Source organism: Pollicipes pollicipes, unplaced genomic scaffold, assembly GCF_011947565.3.
Source record: "Pollicipes pollicipes isolate AB1234 unplaced genomic scaffold, Ppol_2.1 Scaffold_1600;HRSCAF=1878_pilon_pilon_pilon, whole genome shotgun sequence".
NCBI lineage: Eukaryota > Metazoa > Arthropoda > Thecostraca > Pollicipedomorpha > Pollicipedidae > Pollicipes > Pollicipes pollicipes.
The window spans coordinates 537,144-561,655 of NW_023595962.1; the positions used below are offsets into that span (position 1 = coordinate 537,144).

The 24,512-nt window shown below is 50.6% G+C and overlaps 1 protein-coding gene across 4 annotated transcripts in view; it reads left to right on the plus strand.

Annotated features, from left to right (window-relative positions):
- Positions 1 to 10,537: 10,537 nt before the first annotated feature.
- Positions 10,538 to 24,512, plus strand: part of LOC119098976 (phosphatidylinositol 3,4,5-trisphosphate 3-phosphatase TPTE2) — a 28,352-nt gene continuing 14,377 nt past the window's right edge. Inside the window, exons 1-6 of one of the 4 annotated variants that reach the window (XM_037222286.1) lie at positions 16,928 to 17,198; positions 19,494 to 19,582; positions 21,057 to 21,162; positions 21,751 to 21,858; positions 22,340 to 22,485; positions 23,392 to 23,598. In XM_037222286.1, the coding sequence (XP_037078181.1) occupies positions 19,494 to 19,582; positions 21,057 to 21,162; positions 21,751 to 21,858; positions 22,340 to 22,485; positions 23,392 to 23,598 (656 nt within the window). In that variant the 5' untranslated portion in view covers positions 16,928 to 17,198. Of the gene's footprint in view, positions 10,736 to 16,927; positions 17,199 to 19,292; positions 19,583 to 21,056; positions 21,163 to 21,750; positions 21,859 to 22,339; positions 22,486 to 23,391; positions 23,599 to 24,512 lie in introns of those variants that run through there. The other 3 variants (XM_037222060.1, XM_037222130.1, XM_037222212.1) reach the window with 3 other exon arrangements.

Genomic DNA, 24,512 nt, shown 5'->3' on the forward strand with positions numbered 1-24,512 from the left:
GAAGGGGATGAGCATTAAAATGGCCAAACCGCACGTAAAATATGTCAACAAACAGATGTCTCCCAAGAGATAGCCCATTTCTTCCCAAAAATGGGGGGAGGGATGCTGGAGCCCAAGTTGGGAGCAGGGCAATCGAAAGGGAAGCTGCATCCCTGCTGTGGAGACACTGCCGCTAAAAAGATATTACATGACTAAATCACTCGAGCTCCCACATTATAGCATCCAATGCACTGATCTACGCGAACGGCCGCACCCAAGAAAACCGGGTAAGCCATCAAGTTACGACGACTCATGCCGAAATTAAGTTTGAAAACTACTTAACACGAACATTGCACGGTCCCCACGAACATCCCGAGTGTCCAGACCTCGTCCCAGCACCCAACAGCTGGCGCTGCTAAGAGGCGGGCCGAAACACAGACGGCTCAGGCGAAGGGTTCCAATGACACGTGGCGAGCCTCAAGATCGACATGAAGTGACGGCAGGAGGAGCGGAAGAGGGCGGCGGCCCCAGCGACACCCAGGCACAAATGGGCCGCGCTAGTGCGCGGGACTTTGTGGAGGCGAAAAACAAGATAATCTCGCCGCAAGCGGAATGGCCGTCAGCAAAAGCAGGCCATAAGCAGGGACCACGACATCCGGTCCGGGATACGCGGCAGCCAGCGCGCGGAGGTGTGCGACGGGCTTTGTCGCGGCTCGTCAGCGACCGTCCGACGAAAGTCTGGAGGTGGGGGGGGGGGGGGGGGGACGGAGCATGATGTGGGCGTGACGTGACGTGACGCCGGCGAAACAGCGCTGGAGAAGGACAACACTGGACCAGACTGGCCCTGAACTGCTTTGGACCGGACTGGTAAGCTGTGGAAGCCTGACGGTGCCGGCAGAAGAGTCGCTGATCATGCTCCGCAAAATAAATAGGTGATCTTCGATAGATCGTCGATGATATATAAGAATGCATTCTATTCGATAGATTAAGATAAGATCTATATGATAAGATAAGATAAGATAAGATCGTATTGAATCGCTGGGACAATGCGTCCGGCGGCTGGCTTCAGAAGCCTGGTGCAATCGCAGTCTCTGATGCCTTTCGCAATCGTTCCAGTCTGCAAGCAAGCGCATGTTGTGGACATTGTGGACATAATACACAGATCTTCGTAAGAGCTTCTTGTATCAACAGGGAAAGACGTGCGGAATCCTGCGGGAGAGGCGAGAGAATGAAAGGAAACACTTTTCTCAGTGAGGAAAAGGCAACATCGTCTTCTCTCCTCTCGCCGCTGCCCGGCGAGGTCCCCGCATGCATGTTGTCTCTTGAGCTCTGCAAACCACAGCCGTAACTTTTCTAGGCATAATCTGATTAGCCGGCTTGCCCCCCACACACAGACTCTCGCTCTCGCTCTTGCTCTCGCTCTCTCGCAATCTCGCTCTTGTCCTCTTGCTCTCTTCCTCTCGCCCCCCTCTCTCCACGTCACCACCATGACGTCACGCGGACGACATGATCGTAATGACGTCATGGGCTCAGATATTTTTGAATATGTGTTCATTCATCCAGTAAAAACGCTCATTTTTTAGATTATAGGCACACTGCCATGTTAGCGGTACGCTACAATGCTGTCTGCAAGGAACACGTCAGATCTTATGTGATTTTCTGTTGTTGTAAAAAACGGAGGTAACAGTGCATGTAGAACATCGATATGTTTTCATTGTTGTGGGAATCTGTAACCATAAGCAGACCTGTTCGTCGTGCGTGGAGTGCGTGTGAAGCAATCAGCTCTGGGCAAATTTCTTCAAAACGCAGGTTCCTTGCAACTAGTCATCAGAACGCTTGCCTTGTTATCACAATTGATGCTTTGCGAACTTCATCTTTTCCTCAGGCGGCGAGCCTCTTGAACTCATCGGGTGGTTAGCAACACACTACTATTGAGTGCTCCATCTTTCAACAGCTGCCTGCCAAGCTATCTCAAGCTCTCACAGTTTGTGTGTCCTTTGCGATTGCGTTTACTGTAACTGTATGTGTATACAGTTACAGTAAACAAACATATATATAATTGCAGCAGCTCACAACCGCCCAAAATAAATGATGTTATTGAGGAGGGTTGGACGGAATATTCAACATAGATGAAGTAGTATTATGATGATGGAATAGTGAATGGTTGGACGAAATATCCAACTTAGCTGGAACATAGACTTATCCACTGCCTGGTATCATGTGGCATGGAATAATCTATGGCGAGAACGAAACTGAATTTTGAATTAAATCTCGCCCTGATAGAATTGGGATCAATGTGCCCCCCCCCCCTAAGTTTTTAGGAAAACAGCACGGCGATCTGCAGCCCGAGAGAGCGGCGGGCGGCAACCTACGATGCCACAGACGCACGCGGCGGACAGGCATTCAAATGAACCGTCCCATCTTTGCAGCATGTTTCAAAAACGTGCTCTATTGAAACCTCGGGACTAGTTGCGTCTTATGATGGCACTGGGTAGTGCCACTGCAGCACCGTCAAGCATGGGTGCCGATTTCTCAAAATGATTCGGAGGGGGAATGGAGTCTTAGAAATCGCCATGAGACAGTTGCGACAGATTTTTGGATGTTGTGGACTTGCGTTCTCGTTCTCCATCACATATATATATATATATATATATATATATATATATATATATATATACAATGCAATATTTGTTTTGACAGCTGCTGTGCGTAGCTACAGCAATCACGTGTGAACACCTGGCTGTTGCGATCAGCTTCCTATAAACGCACCATTGCTGTTGCTAAAAGTAACCCAACGGTAATACGCGCTTGTAACCTATTGAGGAAGTGCAGGTTAGGAGCTTTGCCAAGCACCGACAGGAGAGATCAACTGCATGCATTATATTGTCACGAGTAATATAAATGGTCCAACTTCTTTCTCGTGCTGGATCGCAGGCAAACAAGACCGTGAACAAAGAGAAATAAAGGTCGACACATTGAGTTACGCATGCTTAACAGCGACAGACAATGCATCAACAAACAAATTTGAACTGAAAAATCAGAAGCTGAAACTTAGATCTATAAATACATCAACGTTATTATATCATTTTGGTACTTTTGAGGGGCACATCCATCAGCATCAGCCATTGAAGGAATTGATATGAATTGCCGCAATGTCAGACAGTGTTGTTTCACGGACACTTTAAATACCGGGGAGCGGATTCCATTTCAGCGTCGGGGATGTCTGGTTAATTGGACCTGATAAGAGTCTGCCTAGCCGTATATAAGTAGAAATCATCGCAACGGAATTAAGCACACATCGTTTTCACCAAGTATAAATGATATAGCTAAGCGGACACTTTTGAAATTAAACTGGCACGTCATGCCGCATGGAATACGCCATAAGACACACAACCCATGCACTTATTGCTTTTCCGCCGCCGCTGCAAGACGCCGGCAATCAGCCGGATTTAATGCCACCACAGCGACCCCCGACCTGCAACATATGGCTTATAAAGCCCCGACTGGCGCCTCGTCACCAGACACGTCGCCCCAGGGACAGCCCCAGCTGTGTGAGGGGCGACACGTGACCTGGTTCTGCCCGCAGACCGGTTATAGCTGAGCTTCAGTAGTGTAGAGTTGCAACGGGCCTGCTCACTGCTCGTAACGTCGAATGCGGCTTTTGTGTCGTTTTCAGAGCAACAGTTGCAATCTAATTTGATAGACCCGACGGCAAGCGATGGGCTTCACTCCTGTTCATCCCTGTTTTCGTGCATTTCAGATTTGGTACCAAATGTGACCCCTGTCTCATGGTACTATTGTGAAAAGGGCTTATTTTTCTCTACCACTTTAACTCAATCATATATTGTGCCAATTTGCAAATGCGGGGAAACCTTTCGAAGCATAACACTTGGCTATATTCAATCAATTGACTGCAACATCACTAAGCTCTTTAAAGATGTCGACAAAGATGTAAATTTAAAGTCTGCTTCCATCCAGCAGCAGAGAGTGCGGTTCATGGTCCGAAATCTGACCGGACCGACGCCAGCGGCTCTGCTCAAGGATTGGCGCTGGGACCAGTCCTGTCCATGCTTCTCGTCAACTATTTACCAGGAGTGCCAGGCGCGGTCAGGATGTTCGCGGACGACACCAAGGTGTTGGTATTGTGCAGGAGGTGGTGGTATTGCACTGGTATTGGTACTGTTGGTATTGTACACAAGACCAACAATACCAATATTGCTGGTATTGTACACAATACCAACAATACCAACAATACCAATATTGTTGGTATTGTACACAATACTAACAATACCAATATTGTTGGTATTGCGTCGCGGGGCTCCTCGCCGCTTCTCCTCTCTAGGTTGACCTCGATGACCTGGTGAAATGGTTGGAGGAGTACGATTGCTCCCATTCAACGCATTCATGTGCAAAGCATTGCATATCAGCACCACCAACCCGGCGACTGGCCTACTTTCCAAACGGCGCCAAAATCGCATTCGTGCCTCCTGAAATGTACCCTGAAGTTTTCGTGGGGGCTCATGCAGGCCGACGCCCCATGTGCACAAGCTAGAGGAATTTTATAAGATCCACCAGATGCTGGCGGTCGTGAGACCGTCATCTGCCAATGTTGACGTCTTCACGCCGCCGCTGTTGTCAGGACCACGGTATTCCGCTCTGGCGCAGCTATTCGAGGTTGTGGCAGCATCACCTTTCTTTTTTTTCTTTCAAACTTTTTGGACTTTTTCAAACTAGATCAGGAGCGGCTGGAGCGGGTTCAGTGGCAAAGTACCCGTCTTGCCTGAGAAGTAAGACGCCGGTCATATCCTGGGAAACTCAGACTCCTGCAACTGCCTCTGCTGTACTACCGACGTCGCAAGGAAGACATGGTTGCGGTGTTCCAGATGTTTCACAGAGGCATGTCCTTGCCGGTGGACGGGATTCTGAAGCCTCACGGCGCGGGAGTGACAAGACGACACCAAAGCAAGCTTGGAAGCCCTCAAGTCACGACCACCGTCCGTCGGAACTCATTCAGCTCCTGGGTATTGTTGGAATTATTATTGTATTATTATTGTATTATTATATATTATTATTGTGTTATATGATATTATTGTTGTGTTATATAATATTATTATTGTATTATTATATATTATTGTTGTGTTATATGAAATTATTATTGTATTATTATATATTATTATTGTGTTATATAATATTATTATTGTATTATTATATATCATTATTGTGTAATATAATATTATTATTATATTATTATTGTATTATTGGAACGTTCATCGATCGGCCATACTGTCGTCATCCGCAGGTGATTGGTTTAAAACTAAGCTAGATTTACGCCGGGTCGGCATCATGCGCGACATCCCACACTGACCACATCGTTAAAATGAGGTTGTGCGGTTAGTTGAACGGGATTTCGAAAAGACCGGGATCCACAGACCAAGTGGCCTTTTAATTCCGGCTCATCACCATGTTGTAACTCATGTAATTAATTTGAGAACCAGTAGTTTGGAACTTGTTGGGAGAACTGATGATATAAATCCAATGTTTTTGGGATCCACGGTTCAAATTTGACTCTGAACTCATCTAGTCTTGCCGCATGTTGCCAACGGGCGTTCTAACAAGCCTACAGTCAGGCGGCCTGAATGTTTGCCCGGCTCAACACGCTTCGGTATGGTTTCCCAGCTGACACAAAAGAAAAGCCACGCACGACACCCACAACACTCGCACCACCGCCCGTACGAATGCAACTGTCGTGCGACCGCTGGCAAATGCTGCGCCAGGATTTGAAAACCACTGGGCAACCGGTCCGATCCCAGCCAGATCAGACTCGTCTCTTGCAAAAGCATCTGCGGAAAAACACGCCGCATGTTCGGCTGAGCACGAACTTGGCTCATCGTGGTCAGCACCGCAGCTCAATCATTTTATACAAGGGAATGGGTCTTGACAGGGCCCAGGCCGGGCTGTGCTGCTGCAAAATTTGCCCAGCCGGTGCCCCGACAAATTTCAGACAGGCGAAGGGGCGGAGTCAGAGCCCGGGTAAGGTGGGGAGAGGAATAGGGTTGACAAAAGGCTTCCTTTTTTGTGAAAGACCACCCACCCCACAACAAGTGGATCAGCGGATATGGCCCACCTGATTTTAAGTGGCAAGATTTTCTTCGCTCTATTTTACTATCTGCCCACTATCACTGAAACAGAAGCCAGGAGGCATTAAAAATGCATTTCTGCTCGAATTTTGAAGTAAATGATATGAAAGAACCAGGCGCTAAATGACTATATATAACAAACATCCAGCAATACTCATTTGTGAGGGTTCAGCGTAATTTTCTACCCCACTCAGGAGCTGCGCCGAAATTTTTCTGGCTTGTGCAGAGCTTTGTGAATCAAGTTGCATTAAATTGGTCAACCCATGCTCGTCTTGGAATGTTAAACCTTTGTTCAGAATTGAGTGGTGGAAAAATGCAGCTTTTATAACCATATGAACGGTTTTATGTGATCACATGATTATGTGATATATATACACACATATATATATATATATATATATATATATATATATATATATATATATATATATATATATGTAGCTTACGCCTACGCATATGCGCTTACATATGTAGCGCACATATGTAAATGTGCGCTACAGTTTTGACCAAAGCACGCTCGCAGGTCTGAACAAATATCCCGACGCCCGACGTTGCAGTCTCCATTGGCTGCGCGGCGTCGGCCCGCGGCTAACACTAGACGTTGACCAGCGGGATGGCAGACCGATGACATCTCTGGGAAAAGTATCTCTAAACATCTTAGGTGTTTTAGGTCTATATATTTCATGTTTGGTCTTTAGGTTATTTCTAGGCCTTTTGTCATAGGTCTATGTTTTTCCCAATTCGTATACTTGAAATTGCAATCCGGGAGTATGCTTCGCCCGTGTAATTTTTGAATAGTGGTATGAGGAACGAATAAACGTTTACGTCACCGCGAACCGGTGCTGGCATCTGGTGGCAGAGTGAAGCATGTAAAAGTAGAACCCCTACTTTCGTGTTGCTGTTGCTGTTGATCCGTTCAGAGGACAATAGCAAAATTATGTAGATGAAGGTCGGCAAATTTCGAGATTTCTTCCCAGGGTGGACGGTAACGGTGGGCCACGATTTTGGGTGCTTATATCCGACCGATTTTTTCATTTTCCGATAAGACGTCGTATCATAATAAGGGGATTTGTTGCAGTCTGTAGAAACTGAAGCATTGCTGAGTAATGCCAAAATTCTTAGACAATAGCACAAAACTAACCCAGAGTCGACAAGGCATGTGAATCGTGCAATAAAAAACAGCTTGCATGGAAAGCGGAAGATCCTCACATAAGCCGGGGACGCACATGCAGTTTTAGAAATATGCTTAACTCGGTCAGCTGCACTTAAATGAGGCATCGCAAATTGTCTTTTTCGGTTTGCTTTATCTGTAAACGATCAGCACAAGCCTTTTGAAATTGAGGTGATGTTTTAACTACCATTTTGTAATGTTCTGCTCTTACTTAATCTCCAGAAGGTGAAGGACATACTCACCCTTGGGGGCAGGTCTGACATTGTGGTGGGTGGGCAGAGGCCCGTCCAAAAGGATACAATAGTGTCGTGAAGACATAATAAGGAGATTATGTTTAATTATTGGTATTGTCAAAGTATTATGGTCAAATGATATTTCCACTGCAGGGTCAGCTACTTTAAATCGAAATTCTGAATTTTTCGGAGGGATTTCGAGAAAACGAACAATTCTGATCAATCGCACGTTTTTCATGCGATTGTATCGATCTGCGATCTGATCATTCAACTATAAATGAAAAGTACAAGATGGTGGGATGTTCCTCTTAACGAAGCCATGCGTTATAATGTTATGCTCAAAATACTTTAAGCTATATACCATTGTACCTTGAATTGAACAGTGCACACGTATGTGTACGTGTTCGACTGGTGTCGCTGCAAGACGCGGCCTCGTATGCGTGAGACTGTAGAGCTCAGAAAGCGCGATTTTCTGGAAAGTTTGACGCTTAAACTTGCATAATGCGATCAATTATTGACTTAAAAGCATACAAATTGTCATCAATTGCGAGATCTCGTCGACACAAATCCACAGGTATTTTCGCTAGGCTATATATTATTTTGGTCAATATATATATATATATATATATATATATATATATATATATATATATGTATATATATATATACATATATAATCTATATATTAGTTTGGAAACGGCAGAGGGATATCTGTGCATCGACCCCACGCCTACCCGCGATCAGTTCACATGATAAAAACGGTCAATCAGGGCGAGGGGTAAGATGTCAAGCAACTTGGTGCAAACTTCTCAAAACAAACTTCACAGCGTAAGTTAAACACAACTCATATCACTGTTTCCAACACTGTTATCACTGTTATCACTGTTACAACTGTTTCCCTTCAGCTGACAGACCTCATTGAACTAAGCGGCACCGGAAAATTAAATTCTGCAGCACGCCCACGGCCGCTCCCCCCCCCCCCCCTTCCCCACCCAAGCCGTCAACATCGGCCGCTCAGGACAAACACGAGAAAAGGCTGGTGGGACGGCGTCGGCCCGGAAACGCGTCGGCCGCCCCCCCCCCCCCCCCCTACCCTTCCTGCCGAATGCGGAAGCGAGTCGTCGGCGCCGGTTGAAGCCGGCGACACCGGGCCAGCGGCACGCGGGACGCGGCGGCCGCGATCGTTAGGGGCTCTCTGCGCAGCCGCACACGACGCCGCACCAGGGCCGCACGCTCGAGCGGTGCACACGCGGCGGGTGCGGCGGGCGCGGCCGACCGAGCGGGGAGGTCCGGTGCGGCGAGCGGCGGCGGGTGTGGTGGGTGTCGTCAGCAGAGCGGCTGTGCTGGCCCCGGGGCGGGCTGGAGCTCTGGCTGAGCTCTGGAGGAGCTCAGAGGAGCTCTGGCTGTCGAGCGGACGGCGAGCTCTGCACACACGGACGCGGCGTGCGCCGTGCTGACCGGTGAGTGCTGCGGTGGCCGCGATCGGAGTAATACTAGACGGCAGGCAATTGTTGGAGCAATACCAGACGGCAGATAATGACTGGGGTAACACCAGACGGCAGATAATGATTGGGGTAATACCGGACGGCAGGTAATGACTAAGGAAATGCCAGACGGCAGGTAATGACGGGGTTAATACCAGACGGCAGACAATGCTTGGGGTAATACTAGACTGCAGGCAATGATTGTGGCAATACCAGACGGCAGGTAATGATTGGAACAATACCAGACGGCAGATAATGATTGGGGTAATACCAGACGGCAGGGAACGACTGGGGTAATACCAGACGGCAGGAAATGATTGCGGCAATACCAGAGGGCAGGCAATCATTGAGGTAGTAGCAGAAGGCGGGTAATGATTGGGGTAATATTCCACGTCAGGTGATGACTGTGGTGATGCCAGACGGCAGGCAATGATTGGGACAATACCAGACGGCTGGTAATGATAGCGGCAATACCAGACGGCAGATAATGATTGCGGTAATACTAGACGGCAGGTAATGACTGGGGTTACACCAAACGGCAGGAAATGATTGGGGTAATACCAGATGGCAGGTAATACCGGACATGACTCAGCCCCTCAAAAGCCCGTGGATGCCGCATGATGCCAGGCTTTATTGAGGAAGTCCACACGTTGTAAACAGGCTCATTGTCTCCTGCTTCTGCAAATGTTAAATAGTTTCTGCGTAATTCAAAATTTGCCGTGGTGAGTATGGTTGAGATGTTTCGAAAACCTTCAGCTGTCTGATCATATCTGTCTGATCTGAAGCATCATATTTGTTTTTCTTTCGCATGCCTACGGTTTGCTTGTTTTGCATGCCTACGGGCTCGCTAACTCCGTTACGTAAGCTGATTTCAAACCCATTGCAATCTTTTCAGCCCCGGATGCCTGCTTGATTGCCGGTTTCCGTCCAGTATAATCGTAATGCGTGCTCGGTATTTGCGCTGAGGCGACCCACGAGGTGACATCTGTTCTGACATCTGTTCGATGCTGCCGAGATGTCTCCAGAACCCCCAGGTACATCTATTTTCGTACAGAAATGTCACAATCAAGCATTGTGGAGTGATGGCGGCAGCGCAAGCATTCGCGCTTGCAAATTAAAATGGAGTTTACGTGCTCTACATGGCAGCGAGAGCGGGTTTGTGTCCACCACGTCCTCACGATTAAGTAGTCTCAACCACGTCATAACGCTTACGCATCAAAGACAATGGCAATTTTTTACACTTATGATAGTACCCGATTTTTTCCCTGTGTTTGAATTTTGACAACAAAGCCTATGCTGATGCTGATGCTGATGCTGATGCCGGCCGTGATCACCCTCTGCCGCAGGTCAAGTTACGTCCTCCTGTTACACCAGCCGAGCGACATGGAGTAAGCCGGGGGAGGAAAACGAGGAGACCACAAACCAAAACACCAGGCAGACCCACGGATGGTGCAGATTGTGAGACTTCCTCTCTCGTAAGAGGCGTATCTTCCTCTCTCGTAAGAAGCGTATCTTCCTGTTTCGCAAGAAGCCAGGCGCCTACCGATTACCGGTCAAAAGACCGGCACCGGAAGTGCCCACTTCCGGCGGAGCTATGACCGCCGTGACGTCACCGCGGTCGCCGGACTCGCCGCGTGAGAGCTTCAGCATGCTGGGAGATACCCAGCGGATTCCGTGCGACAAGGCGATAGAGCAGACCCGGCGAACTGACCACGCCGACTTCCGCAACCGGTGAGCGACCCGGAAGCCGCCATTTCCTGTGAGGTTGGCCGCCGTGTCCGCCGGCGGCTGCATAGTGACGGGACCTGAAGGTATTGCTTCGCGTGAGTTAGGTTTCTCTGGGATGCCGAAAGGAAAATGCAGCGCGGGTTGTGCACGGTCTATGGGGTTGGATCAGCAAGTCCAAAGCAGTCTGAACTGCATGACATTGTGCTACAAGTTGATTTTAATTCAGGCTGGAAACCCACTTGATGACAATCGATGATCAAACTACAACTTACACAACTTACAGCGAATCTGTCCAGACTTTAACCATGCTAAATAACTGTCTGGAAGAACGACATTAGTCAGGTTATCGTAAAATGACCCAGGAAACGCCAGATAAACCACGTGAAGCACCGGTCATGCCGTGGCACATGCAGACACCAGCTGTCTGGTGGTGTCTGGCGGTGTCCTGCCGGCCCTGGACGTAGGTCACAAGTCTGGCAATCGCGCACCCACGCTCGGCGTAAGGATGTGTATCGCGCAGCGTGCAGGGTCAAGCGGTTGTGTGGTTTTGCACCATTCTACGGCGAGAAGCTGCGCTTTGAGAGAGACGGTGTCTTGAGAAAAGCAGGGCTTCGAGTATCAGCTCATACAGCACATGTGCACAAGATACGTATGAAGTAGGATACTACTTAGTTGATAATATATCTGTGTTACTGAGATTGGTTATATGTGGATACTTCATTTGCAAAGTCGCATATCCCAGCAAAACGCTTGCAGTGTGCTTGCGGTCCGAGTATTTCTGCCGGAGATCGCCACTCGGTGCTTCGGAAGCAGATCTCTATGCATGGGAGACGCTTGTGTTTGTTTTCCTAGCCCTATGCATAGTTCTTCTCTCCTGCCAGCGATGGTTTCCATGCCCAAGCGTCGCAAGATATGCGAGTACTTTTCGGTACGGCCAAGATGCTTTTCAAGGCTCCCGGCTTTGGTGGGCTCAGATAGATCACTGACTGGATAGGCCTCTCAACTGGCCTGATGACGTCTACGCGCCTTTTCATCATTTCCGACCTCTTAGTTGTGAGCTCCCTCTGCACGGCCGGCGGATTAGCCTTGCACGTTCGGATAGAATTGGGATTGAGATGGACTCCCTTTGCCGCTGTCTTGTAAGCTTTATCGCCGTAAACAACATGCCGACGTCCAGTCCACCGAAAACCGAGTCACCTGCAGTGATGACGAAATCACCGAGGGATCATGTCACTTAATGAAAATAGTTGCTGTGACAGGACAGCAGAAATAGCCTTATTCTTCGGAGAAAAAACACAGGAGAATAGAGATATAGATGGGTTGATATTTCGGCAGCATGCCTTTATCGAACCCAGAGCAGAAGTGGATAATGTGCCTCGCTAATCTATGTCAATCTATGTCAATCTGTGTGGATACTGTTTCTCACCAATGCACTGAAGAACTTACATAAAACAGGTACCGAATGAAGAAAAATCTGTACAGACTAGTCGGTTTACGCTGGATGTAACTCACATCATGGTGTATTCCAAGCATCGCCGCGATGTAATGAAGCTACACATTTTGTTACGGCTGCACTCAATGGGCCGTTTGGCCGGCAGCAGACCGTAATGGCATGCTTGCAGCGCGGATCAAAAGGTCACCACATACCCCGCTGCTCGCGTGAATGTTGGCATCGAAGGTGCTCTGACAGTGCGAAGCATAGTCATGTTTAAGCGGGTATTATCGACCAGAGCGTATATATATATATATATATATATATATATATGTATATATATATATATATATATATATATATATATGTATATATATAAGTTGTGATAAGGTGTATCCAAACAGGGTAAGAAATTAGTACTTGGCGCATAATTACGGTTTATTAAAGATCGAGTGACACATTTTAGGTCGAAACTCCAATGCTAGGTACGTAACAACTTCAGCTTCCCTCGGCTCGGCCTGCACGTTAGTGTAATGAAATTCTTCCTCAGCACCTCATGTTTTCTATTTGACATGATTCTTTTTTGTCATAGAATTTTTCTGTCCAACTCGTAATTCAAACTGTCAAAAATGTTGATCATTCAACTCAACAACGTGATCCGCATTCGACACTGTCACGTGTTTTTCTTCAGCCAGATGACGTAGCCTTTGTTCACCAGCTACCGAGTGATGAAACCGACGAACTTTATCCCGAAATCGGTTTTGTCTCAACTCCCGTAGCAGCTTATAATGTACTAATCTATTTCAATAAGGACGCGCTGTTCAGAATATGCTCACTTCGCGAAACCTACATACTCAGGCTTCTGTGCAGAGTAAAATATCCATCCGCATTTCAGGGTCCGTTGTTTCAGCATAGTTTGTTGTGCTACGAATCGCCGTTATTTCTGCTCAATTTAGCGTTACATCAATGCTTGGACAAAGCATAACCAAACCAGAACAAATATTATTGATGACCAAAATGATGGCGCCTTGACCCCAGGCGCAGCCATTATCTGTGCAGATGCCGCTTAGAATCACAAAATTGACCTTGCGGAACTGCATCTGACGGCACCACATTTATTCATGTTCCGAGGTTCGCAGCCCCCCAAGTCCTAGGGTCACACATGTGGCATGAGCGGGGGGGGGGGGGGACATCAACACGAGCTGTCCTGAGCCGCTGTGGAGCCATCTCACTGCAAACAAAATTTCCATGTTTTTTATTCGGTTCCATGGCGCTGCAAAACAGCTGCTAAGCTGATTTGCTTGGGGGCTAATTCAATACCGCCGGCGAATACGGCGGACGGTCTGTTTTTCACCTTTTTTTGCGCCCCACTTTGCCAACGTGTTTACCGCCGCGCCGTCACGGCCCGGCGGAGCACGCGCGCGCCGTATCAACGTAATCTCGCCGGAGGTATTTGGACCGGCGAATGGTGCCCAGCTTTGTGTTATGTGGATGGATAACATACCTGGCCGGTTGGCGCCGCCACTGACGCCGCCCCCCCCCCCCTCCCCCCCTCCCCCCTTCTCTCCCCCCAGCAGCAACCCTCAACGGCCGTCTCGACGGATGCTCAACTTGTGGAGAAGCGTACTTTCGCTCACGAAGCTCCGGAACCGTCAGTGGCTGGGGTGACGCCAGCGAAGACGGGCGCAATATTTTGCCGCAGTGCTGCTGGCAGCCTGTACGGCATCAGTAACGACGGCACTGGGGCGGAGCCTGCGCGTGACTTTTGCCGACCCCAGGAAATGGTGCCCCGCAAGTGAATGGAATGAAATTCAGACCCAGTGTCGGTAACAGCCAACACTTGCAAGCTCTTGATCGACCCGATGTGTGGTGCTGGTGCCGGTGCTAGGCAAATACCAAATATTAAGTTAATAATGCCGCTATACTGACGACCGCCTGGCGTACAGGCAGCAGACAAGCCCAGGTCTGCCGAGGCCGCTGCCTGGGCCGCCCCAGCGGCGCCTGTTCTGTCTGCACCGCTCCCCACCCGCGGCTATTTGGGTGAATGGACGTCAGGCCGTGCTTAATGAAATTCCCTCTCCATTTGACGGTGCCGGGGGAGGGGGAGGGGCTATAGCTCCAGCTCCGCCGCGTCCACCCCCCTCCCCCTCTTTTGACTTCGCAGCCGGCCATCAACTTGGATTGCGCAGAGCGGCGTCCGTGCCGCGCCGCACCAAACACAGCTTGTGACTGTGTGTGTTACTGCACGCCGCTGCAGTGCAGTAACACACACAGTCTGGTGGAACACAGTGGAACTGGCAGGGATGGGCGGATCGACGGGATGGACGGATCGACGGGATGGACGGATCGACGGGATGGACGGATCGACGGGATGGACGAATCGACGGGATGGACGGATCGACGGGATGGGCGGATCGACGGGATGGACGGATCGACGGGATGGACGGATCGGCAGGGATCGACGGATCGACGGGATGGACGGATCGGCAGGGATGGACGGATCGACGGGATGGACGGATCGACGGGATGGACGGATCGACTGGATAGACGGATCGACGGGATGGACGGATCGACATATATACGGGAGCGACGGATCGACAGAGATCGATGGATCGATGGATCGATGGATCGACAGATATGCAGGGATCGACGGATATCCTGGTCATATCCTTGCGAGTCCGCAGGACGAGCGAGTCTTCCCTGAACTGATGTAATTTTCAAGTTGTGTGGCCCGGCAAAGCCCGAGCGCGATGGTTTCTTCTAGCTAATACCCTGGCAGCCACTGATCCCGCGTTCGTGCCGTGTTCAGCACCGAAAAACGCAATGCTTTAGAAGTCGTGCCACATAAATCGTCAGGCATTATCATGCAAGAGGTTTGATCAGGCGGGTGTTGATTGCAACATTACCATAATTGCCATACCATTACCATGACCATTGGCCATGGTTTGTGTCTCCTTCATTTGATAAACCTGAAAATGGAAAGCGTTTCAGCTTGAGAAAAGTTGAACAGTATGGCTCGAAACTGGGCAAGGTGCTAATGACCTAGCGCCGCGACGACACGCAACTAAGAGATTCCGCTGGAGGCAAAACGGAAACTCGTGCCGGCAAAAGTGTGGGTCGATGAGGCAGACGGCCGCACGCTCTCGTGAGCGCAAACCTTGGGTCCGCCAGTTTTGAATGTTTTTGGATAATACTGAAGGCAATGTTCCAAATTTGAAGATAATGAGGCAAACGTCAGATATGATGGAAAACGCTCGCCTCTGCCTAATGGTATGCTTTTAAGTGCAAAAGCCTGCTCTAGATAACAAAATTGCACTATTAAGTAAATGTGCTTCGCATTGCGACAGCTTTTCATTTTGTTATGGTGTGTTTTTATGACGTCAGAGTCGCTGCCGTAATAGCCGCGTCGGGATGGCCACTGCAGCGGGCGAACAGACTCGCACTGGCAAAAAAGGACACGCGTCAGGGCTCGGACAATAATCACTGCTTAGCTTAACTCTGATCGCAGGCATTATACGGTTGAAAGGCTGGGAATAAATATTAAAAATACAGCCGTTAGCGCAGCCAAGAGGGGACGCTTTTTGGACTGCGCTTCTCCCCATTGGGGGTGGCGGGCTTTGGCACTGAGGTCGAACAGGCGAGTGCTCTGTGGCAGTCTGAGGCGCCCGTAGCGCTTATAGAAGATAACAAACAAACCTTCAAGGTACCAACATAGGATCGCGAACCTGAAAAGGCTCCGCGTCCAAACACAGGGTCCCTTGGCGACGAGAGGGCCCCTGGACTACACCTGTAACCCGATGTGACCCCTCCTGGTCAAAGTCCTACCCACGTAACTGAGCACGACAACCATATTAGTTATGCGCACGAGGCAGAGCTGTTTTCTGGTAAGCTGACATCCCTGGCTACACCTTTGCCCGCGCTTTGAAACCTTAAGCAGAACGTGGAGAGTGCTTTGGAGCCATCTGTTCTTACGGTGCGCATGTTTTGAGTCATTTTTACACCCGACCGCCGGTTATGCATGAGTTATGCCAGGCGGAACCCAACCCTTCCCTCAGCGTACGCTGTTTCCTCTAAAGATTCCTCACTGATTTGCAGGAATACCGGAGCCTAACGTTCCGCCGGCCTGTACGTCCTCCCCTCCTTGCTTTTCGGTTACACCCCATCAAAAGGCCCTGTCTCCACACGCGTATTACGAGTTATGGACGGCCGTCCTGCACCCACCCGTGTTATGCAGTGACGGCAACGTGTGTTTCTGAATGATGAACCAGCATTGCTCAATTGTTTTTCACCGGCGGTGCAGCCCCTTTCACCGGCGAGGCAGAGGCGGCACCAGCCACAGTCGCCACCGCTCTCACCTTGGCAAAGACAGGGTTCATAGTTCACTCTCCGGTTCACGTGTGAAAGCAGGCGTCCAGCACGGCGCGCCTCCCCCGCAGCAGCGGCCGCTGCTGCGTACGAGAGCCACGCACGGGGCATCGAGCGCTCACCTCCCTGGTGCTGGCGCCGCCCTCCGCCTACGGTGACGTCACAGCCGGTGTCACGTGACGAGCTGTGCCGGGCTGCGGCGGCCGGCGCGTGAGGCGGATGTGTGACGCGTGGCGCGCGGTGAGGAATGGACGGCAGCAGGCCCGGGGGCCTGTCGAGGGGCCTCGTTGACGCGCATCAGCTGGTGACAACTCAAGCTACTGGGGTGATCGCGAGCCAGAGGCGTGCGCTCTCTCGCGCGGTGCGGCTGCGCTACGCCGCGCTGGAGGCGATCGAGGTTGTGCGGTGAAAGTGAGGGTGGTGGTTGCTGTTCTCGCACAGTTGCTGTTGCTGCTGTTGCTGTTGTGGCTGCTGTTCTCGCGCCGATTTGGAAGGCAGCGCCGAGTGGCGTGCGGAGGGAGACCAGCGTTGGCTCGTCTGTGAGGGTGACTCAGGTGACCTGGAGCTGGAACATGGCTCTCGTTAAGCGGGCGCCGGCGTGGCCTCTGGCCTCTGACCTTGACCTTGACTTTGAACGCCCCGACGCCCGAGTGGGACAATTCAGGACAGGTTGGTGCAGGACCGCTTCGTTTTGGTTTGGGCGTGATAAGCCGCGTGCGAGGCAGGCCATGCAGCGATCAATGCACCGAATGCGCGAATAGCACAGCACCGCAGAGGCGTGTCAAGGGAGAGGAACGGGGGGGGGAGGGCCCCCGGCCTTACCTCTCGTCCAGATTTCCGTTTTTCGCCGTAGAGGGCTCCCGGCAGAAAGTTTAACGTCGGCGTGCCGCAAGCTCACCCAGATTCTGGCACCCTCCCTTAAGGAAATCCCGGCTGCACCGCTGTGGCGCCGCAGCTGTCATAGGTCACGCCATTACAGTTACTGAGGCGGCATGCTCACGCTCCGGTAACATAGTCGTGGTTAAGTACCATGATGCGATATTTTCGTTTTTTAGGCAGAATGCTCGCAGCGTTTCGGAAAACCATGCAGGGTGTTCCGATCCAAGTTGTCACCGCATAATTTGTCTGGTCGACATCGGGTTATCATTTACCATCAACATTAACTTTAACCATGTAAAACAATGAGCCTTGACTTGAGTATGGTCGCCCAAGGTGGCTTTTTACTTCGGAACCTGACCTGGGCTGAGACATTCAGGCGCCTTCAATTATTGTCGGGGAGTCCTTTTTCATGGTCTGGAGCCCATTAATTTGGTTCGCTCAAGGAGTTACTGCAAGCTAAATTTCCTGGCTCCTCCGACACAAAAACCTTCTTGATTACCTGAAGGTCACTGATGATGTCACAAGTGGTGTCAAACTGAGATATTTTGAGGAATTTACCATCACTAGGCGTTGAAACGTAGATGTGGATGGATGTTTGCATGACACAATCTCACACTGGGTGCAGAGCGCAGCAGACAATGATGCCTCGGCGTGATGAACCGCGCGTGGTCATTCTGTTGGTGCTTCATACGTAAGAAGCGTAGCCCTGGGACCGAATGAAAGCGGTTTGTCGTCAGATGTCAACAAAACGTTTTGAAAACTTGTTGCGCTGTGATGACTTAATATACGGTCATGACTTGACCTGGCATTGCGTGGTGAACCTAATTTTAATTTTTGGTCGCTCCGATTTCGCGTTTTTTAAGCCTAATTTCGTTATTGGAAGAAAAGGTTAGCTGGAAATAGGATTGGGTTAGCTTATTTTTGAAGCTCTCTAACCCAATGCCAAAGATCCAAATTTCCAAAATTTTCCAAATGTCACTTGCTCCTCAGTGTGTGTCCAATGTTGCTTTTGGCTGGCATGGGCGGTCCGCGTTGGACTGATAGACTGGACGTTATCCCCGAATAAAAACATGGGAATGTTTGCTCGAAGCAGACATATCAGCAACTCGAGCTGGGCACGCTTGCTCGAAGCAGACATTTGCACCTTTATGTGCTGATTTTGGCCTCATGACTTCCTGTCGTGTTCGCTGTTCTACGTTGACAACCATCTCGTCTCCGGTCTTCCCGACATAGTCATGATCGCCTTGAGACATTACATGATAGGCCAAGGCAGTGATGCACACGATAAAACAATCGAAAGATTTACCATGACAGACCAGGGCAGTGATACACATGATAAAACAATGGCAAGATTTACCATGATAGACCAGGGCAGTGATGCACACGATAAAATAATAGAAAGATTTACCATGACAGACCAGGGCAGTGATGCACACGATAAAATAATCAAAAGATTTACGGCCGCATTCTAACTTTGATGATCTCGCGGCTACTCCTCCGAGATCTGTCACACTCCCATATCACGAACACAGGCGCATTCGGGGGTGCCGGTAGTGTAGTGGTTAATGCGTGGTTGACGCGTATGCGTTAACAGCTGCGCGTCTGGGAAGCCAGAGGTACGGAGTTCGATTCCCCGCGATGCCCACCCTTCTCGCCAGGGTGAAAAGCAGGCTACGCCATATAGCCTCAGCAGCTGGATGCGTCATAAAGCCCCAATGGCACACAACACAGGCACATCGAGCTGGTGCTGCCCCCGACGTCGGGCAGAGGAAGCTGCGGCGTATTGACGGACGGCTTTCAGACAGCGCTGAGCTGCCTCATCTTCTAGATGCTCACTCTGGCCCGGGGCGTCGCAGCGCTTGCAAACGCACTTGAGCGCCTCTGTATGACGTGGGGCAATGACTGCACGTTTGCTTCGACGGCCCCGCGTAGCGTATCGGTGCGTTACCATCGAGGCCAAGCGGTGGCAAAGATAGGGTACGGGGAGCGTCATGCAATCTTCTGTGCATGGGAGTGGTATGGGCATGGGCGCATGGGTATAAATGATGGGTGCAGATGTCCATGAACGGATCGAATTCGGTGCAGATGGACGACGTTGACAAGAAGCCGGCCGCCGCTCACCCCCCGGCGACCGTGCTGAGGGACAAGGCTCACAACAACGGGATTTTGAAGCGGTGAGCAACGGAGAATTGTGTGAAAATGAATTGTCCGCAACGTTTCAGACATGGGTGGAGTTTGTCTGCGTCGTCATCGTCGTCGTCGTCTGGTCATCGCGAGTTACAGACATTGCGTTCGCTCCCACGGCCTCACTGCATTTGCGTTCGATGCCCTCAGACTCCAGGCTGCTATGCTACAAGTTAGTTGATCTTTCAAAGCTGTGGTAATGTCCCAAATTGTCATGATCCTGCTTACATAAACGCACACGGAAAATTTATGGTCGTGAGCCCGCGCTGTTCAACCTGCCAGTTCTTCTAGATTTCGCAAACGGACAAACGGAGTGCCCTGAACCACAACATAATCAGCCGTGTGTCAGCACGATAGCATGTGGCAGCCCGACAGCGTGTGTCAGCACGATAGCGTGTGTCGGCACGATAGCGTGTGGTAGCACGTTAGCGCACCACAACGCGCGGCGTCGTAAGGTTCGCATGAATTTGCCAACGGAAGATTGCGCCCCGTAAAGTTGCCAGAGCCAGCCACATTCGCTGGCGGTTACGTAGAGCTTGAAGCGTAAGCGCACCTGGTACATTTGGAAACATGCTGGCGGATGAGAGTGGCAGAAGGGGATGTTGTTGGCGATTTAAAGGTGCAATACGGATGCGGAAAAAATGAGCGGTATCAGACCTTATGTGTATTTAAAACACAAAACACATTTTATGTGTTGCATTCGTTATAACTTAATGTGACAGGCTACTATCTGTGATTGTGACATTCATGTGTTTTGGTGTGCTATGGGTCAGAGTGCACACTCGTCTAAAAGCATTTGCGATGACAGAGCTATTTTTGGTAGCACCAGGCTTGTGCACCGGCGGTCTTTTAATCTGAATAGAAGTCAATTCAACCCTGCGACATTTTGAGCAGAAAGCTGAAAATTCAGGCGCGTTGGATTAATTAGTACTGTGGGTTCGCTGCGTGGCGTCCAAAGGCCATAGGCGATCTCCCGTGGTAATGTTTCCTGTATATTTGAGACCGGAACGGTCACCTTTGGCGCCTTGTACGCAATGAATACCTCTCATATATCTTTGAGCTTTGCCTCCGTACAAATAGAAAAAGTGATACAGCTTTTTTATGTATCAGCTTAGCCTCTACGTGGTTGTGTATTTGATTATTTACGCTGGTAAAGGCGCTGCAAGGGAATTCCTACCTTGTGTAGCGCTATCGACGGCTTTTGTGTGTGGTGTAGCGCTATCTACAGCTTTATACCAAATGACAGTGTGTTGAAAGGGTTCGACCGATTGTTTGCCTCAGCCTTCCGCCATTGTTTACCTTGGTGAATAACTTTGCTGGCCTTGGTGAATTCCCTGCGAAACGTCCCATTTTCCAGTCGGTAACGACGCACAATCATGTGCCCGCTGAAGTCACTGTGCAACCGACCGCTCGCTCTGTCTCCGACTTTAACTGCGTTCTCGCCGCGTTCTCGGTGCTCTCCAGAAGCTCTCGCTGGCTCACCAGCGGCGACAGCCACGACAGCGGCGCCAGCGACAGTCATGATGCGTCTCACAACGGGCACCACCGCAACGTGGGATCGTCTCCACAGGTGCGGCAACCCGCTGACGTCACAGCCGGCCCGCTGACGTCATTTGTCTGGCGGACAAGTGTGCCCGAGATTGCTGATGGGTTCTCGGCACAATTGCCGGTGGACGCGGGGGAACTGAAAGCAATCACGGACTGCGTGTTAGGACGCGCCAAAATCGGCGATCGTTTGTGCCCATTGAAGCCATTATTTTTTTGTTGTTGAAATCATCAAATTGTCTGGATGAGCAGACACGGCACATGCTCCACAATTATTCGGTTTCAAAGTACGGAGACACCCTTCACGTCGGCCGGGATCAAATCCAATGCAGGGACAACGCCGGCTTGCTGTGATAACGGTTCTGTCTGTTCGGTTGCCAGAATGATCATGACCACAAAAATGGTAAAATGGTAAAATCACTACACCTAACCTGTGAATGACCCAACTGTCATGTCTCCACCCTTCACCTTCCAGCACGTCGGTAATGACATGCAGTAAGCGCTCTTCACTTGATATACTTACTGACGACCTGCGAAGACCTGTGCTCCCTCCCCCCGCCCCCCAATGATGTTCCGTGACTCACGAATGCTGTCGAAAATGTCCCGTCTGCAGGGAAGTCCCCGGGGGCCGAGGCGTAGCAGCTCGTATTATCAGGCAAACGCTGACCCCACCGAAGACTCCGGGCTACCGTACAGAGGAAACCCGAAGAAGATCGGAGAGGTGAGGAATTTGTGCTTTTGCTTAAGTGTTAAGTTCCAATGGCGTGTCTGCGGGGCAGCGGAAGTCCTGCTCGGGGGTCGGTGATATTTTTTGTGGTTCTGTCAAGTTAACGCCCAGTTAGAACCAATCCTAAATCTTCCGAAAGTTGGGGACTCAGTCACCCGTCGTCATCCCCCCTCCCCCTTTCCCGAGTCTACGTCTGTAACGCCAGCAGTGGGCTGGGCCCATCAAGCAGCGCTCAGCGCCCAGCGCTGACTGGGCCGGTTGAGCAGCGCTCAGCTCCCAGCGCTGACTGGGCCGGTTGAGCAGCGCTCAGCGCCCAGCGCTGACTGGGCCGATTGAGCACCACCCAGCGCCCAGCGTGGGCCGGTTGAGCTCGTGCGCAAAGGCAGACAAAGCACCCGTGTCTTGTATCTTATGCTGGCTTAGGTAAATGGGCATCTTCAATGAGCGGTTGCATTCCAGTCTCCTGCCTCAACAGATCCTGGGGCGCACCAGCGAGTACCTGGACCAGTCGGAGCAGGACGCCTACTTTGGGGACGGCCGCGGCTTCGACTACTCCACCATCGAGTACAAAAGCCGGATAGCCGACCCGGCCAAGCCGCCCAACAGAGGCTGCAACTTCCAGTGCGTCCGAATACCTCCTCGGCTCATCACGGGGCGATGTTTCTGTAGTGGGAGTCATGTTGTCGAGTAGCTCACTCCTTAGATCGTTTTAATCGTTTTCTCGTTCGGTCCGTGGAAATTTTTTGAACCGCGCCAAAGATAGCGGGCTGGGGAGGTGTCGTTGGTGCTTACTGTACGGTAGGTGATGCTATCTAGCGTGCAGCCATGTTTGAAATTGAGTCTTCTCGGTGCTCAGCCATTTCTCTGTAGGCACCGCGCGACGGGGTAACGCAAACCATTTAAGATGGTTCCAGCTCAGTTAGCTGCTCTAAAAAGCTGGGTGGCTGGATAACTGTCCCGCCTGGCATTGCCTTGCTGAAAAGTCTGAGTTCAGCCGTCCAGTTTCGTATAGGCGTGGCTTTCGGACCTACATTTCAGCTAACTTATCTCTGGTTGCCCTGGCCGTTGGGTCTGTATTTCAGTTAACTTATCCATGGTTATCCTGACTGTTGGGCCTGTATTTCAGCTAATTTCTCTCCGGTCGCCCCGGCTGTTGAGCCTGTATGCGCTCTGGGCGGGGAACCCGAGGTCCCAATTCTGATTGTCCTGCGGACGGGCGTTTCACGTACGACCATAATCGTCGCTGACATTATGAACACACCATAGAAACTCAACAGTATCTATAGTTCTTAAGCACCTTGAGACTACGGAAGAATAATTATTCCAGTGTCCTCATGCTTGCATGTCAAAGCAGGCATTGAAACCATTCACAGGATCTAACCAAGTATGCTGAAGACGCGCACAACAAACAACCGGCCAAGCACGAACATATGGCAGCACAGCGCGTGGCGCACTTGTGACGTCACACACTCGCAGAGCGCTACCGCGCAGGCATGACTGAGGGTGTGCCGCCTCGCTGTTTTTCAGCTACATCCGCTGGAAGGTGCGCCGCACGGTGGAGCATCTGGCGTGTCGCCTGTTCGTGCTGGTGCTCATCCTCGTCGACATATCGATAGTGATCGTCGACTTGACCAACGAGTTCACGAGCAAGCTGGACGCGAAGCTGGCGATCGTGAGCTTTGCGTTCTCGTGCTTTTTTCTTCTGGAGGTTTCTCTCAGGATCTTCGGTGTGGGGTGAGTGAATGTGGAGCATCGTGGAGTGTGTTTGGTCGGTATGCTGTCAGAGTCTGTGCAATCTTCGTGAATGGTCGACTTGTTGACAGTTCTGCACGTCGTATGTTCAGGCCTGTACTTGTTATTTCCGGGGCTTGTATTCTACCAGAAACATAGTTCACAAAATAAGTTGAGGGGGGGGGGGGAGCTGAGCAGGAGAAAGAGCAGAACCCAACACCAAAAGTGATAAAAGTGGATTTTCCCCCAAGTTTGGTTCACTTTCCTCTCCAGCTTGAGGTTGGGGTTGGGGGAGGGTGGGCCCCTCAACTAAGTACGAAGTCATCTGCGTCCAACCAAAAGCGTTGCTGCTGCTATCCCAAACAGCAGCCAGAGGACTGGGCGGCGACAGCAGTGCTAGAGATAGCGCAATAGCACGATAGCGCTATAGCACACCACTCCTGAGGCTGTCCAAGCAGTCATCTGGACAGTGTGCTGTTTGCTACGTATCATCCATCCCACCTAAGCGTGCGATGCAACTTTTCGTGTTGTCCTATGCTTGAAGGCAGTGCAAACAAGGTCGCACGCAGGATTTCGCAGTTGGACGGGGGTGGCATGCAGGATTTCGCAGTTGGACGGGGGTGGCATGCAGGATTTCGCAGTTGGACGGGGGCGGCATGCAGGATTTCGCAGTTGGACGGGGGTGGCATGCAGGACTTCGCAGTTGGACGGGGGTGGCATGCAGGATTTCGCAGTTGGACGGGGGTGGCATGCAGGATTTCGCAGTTGGACGGGGGTGGCATGCAGGATTTCGCAGTTGGACGGGGGTGGCATGCAGGATTTCGCAGTTGGACGGGGGCGGCATGCAGGATTTCGCAGTTGGACGGGGGCGGCATGCAGGATTTCGCAGTTGGACGGGGGTGCGGGGGGCAGCTTAA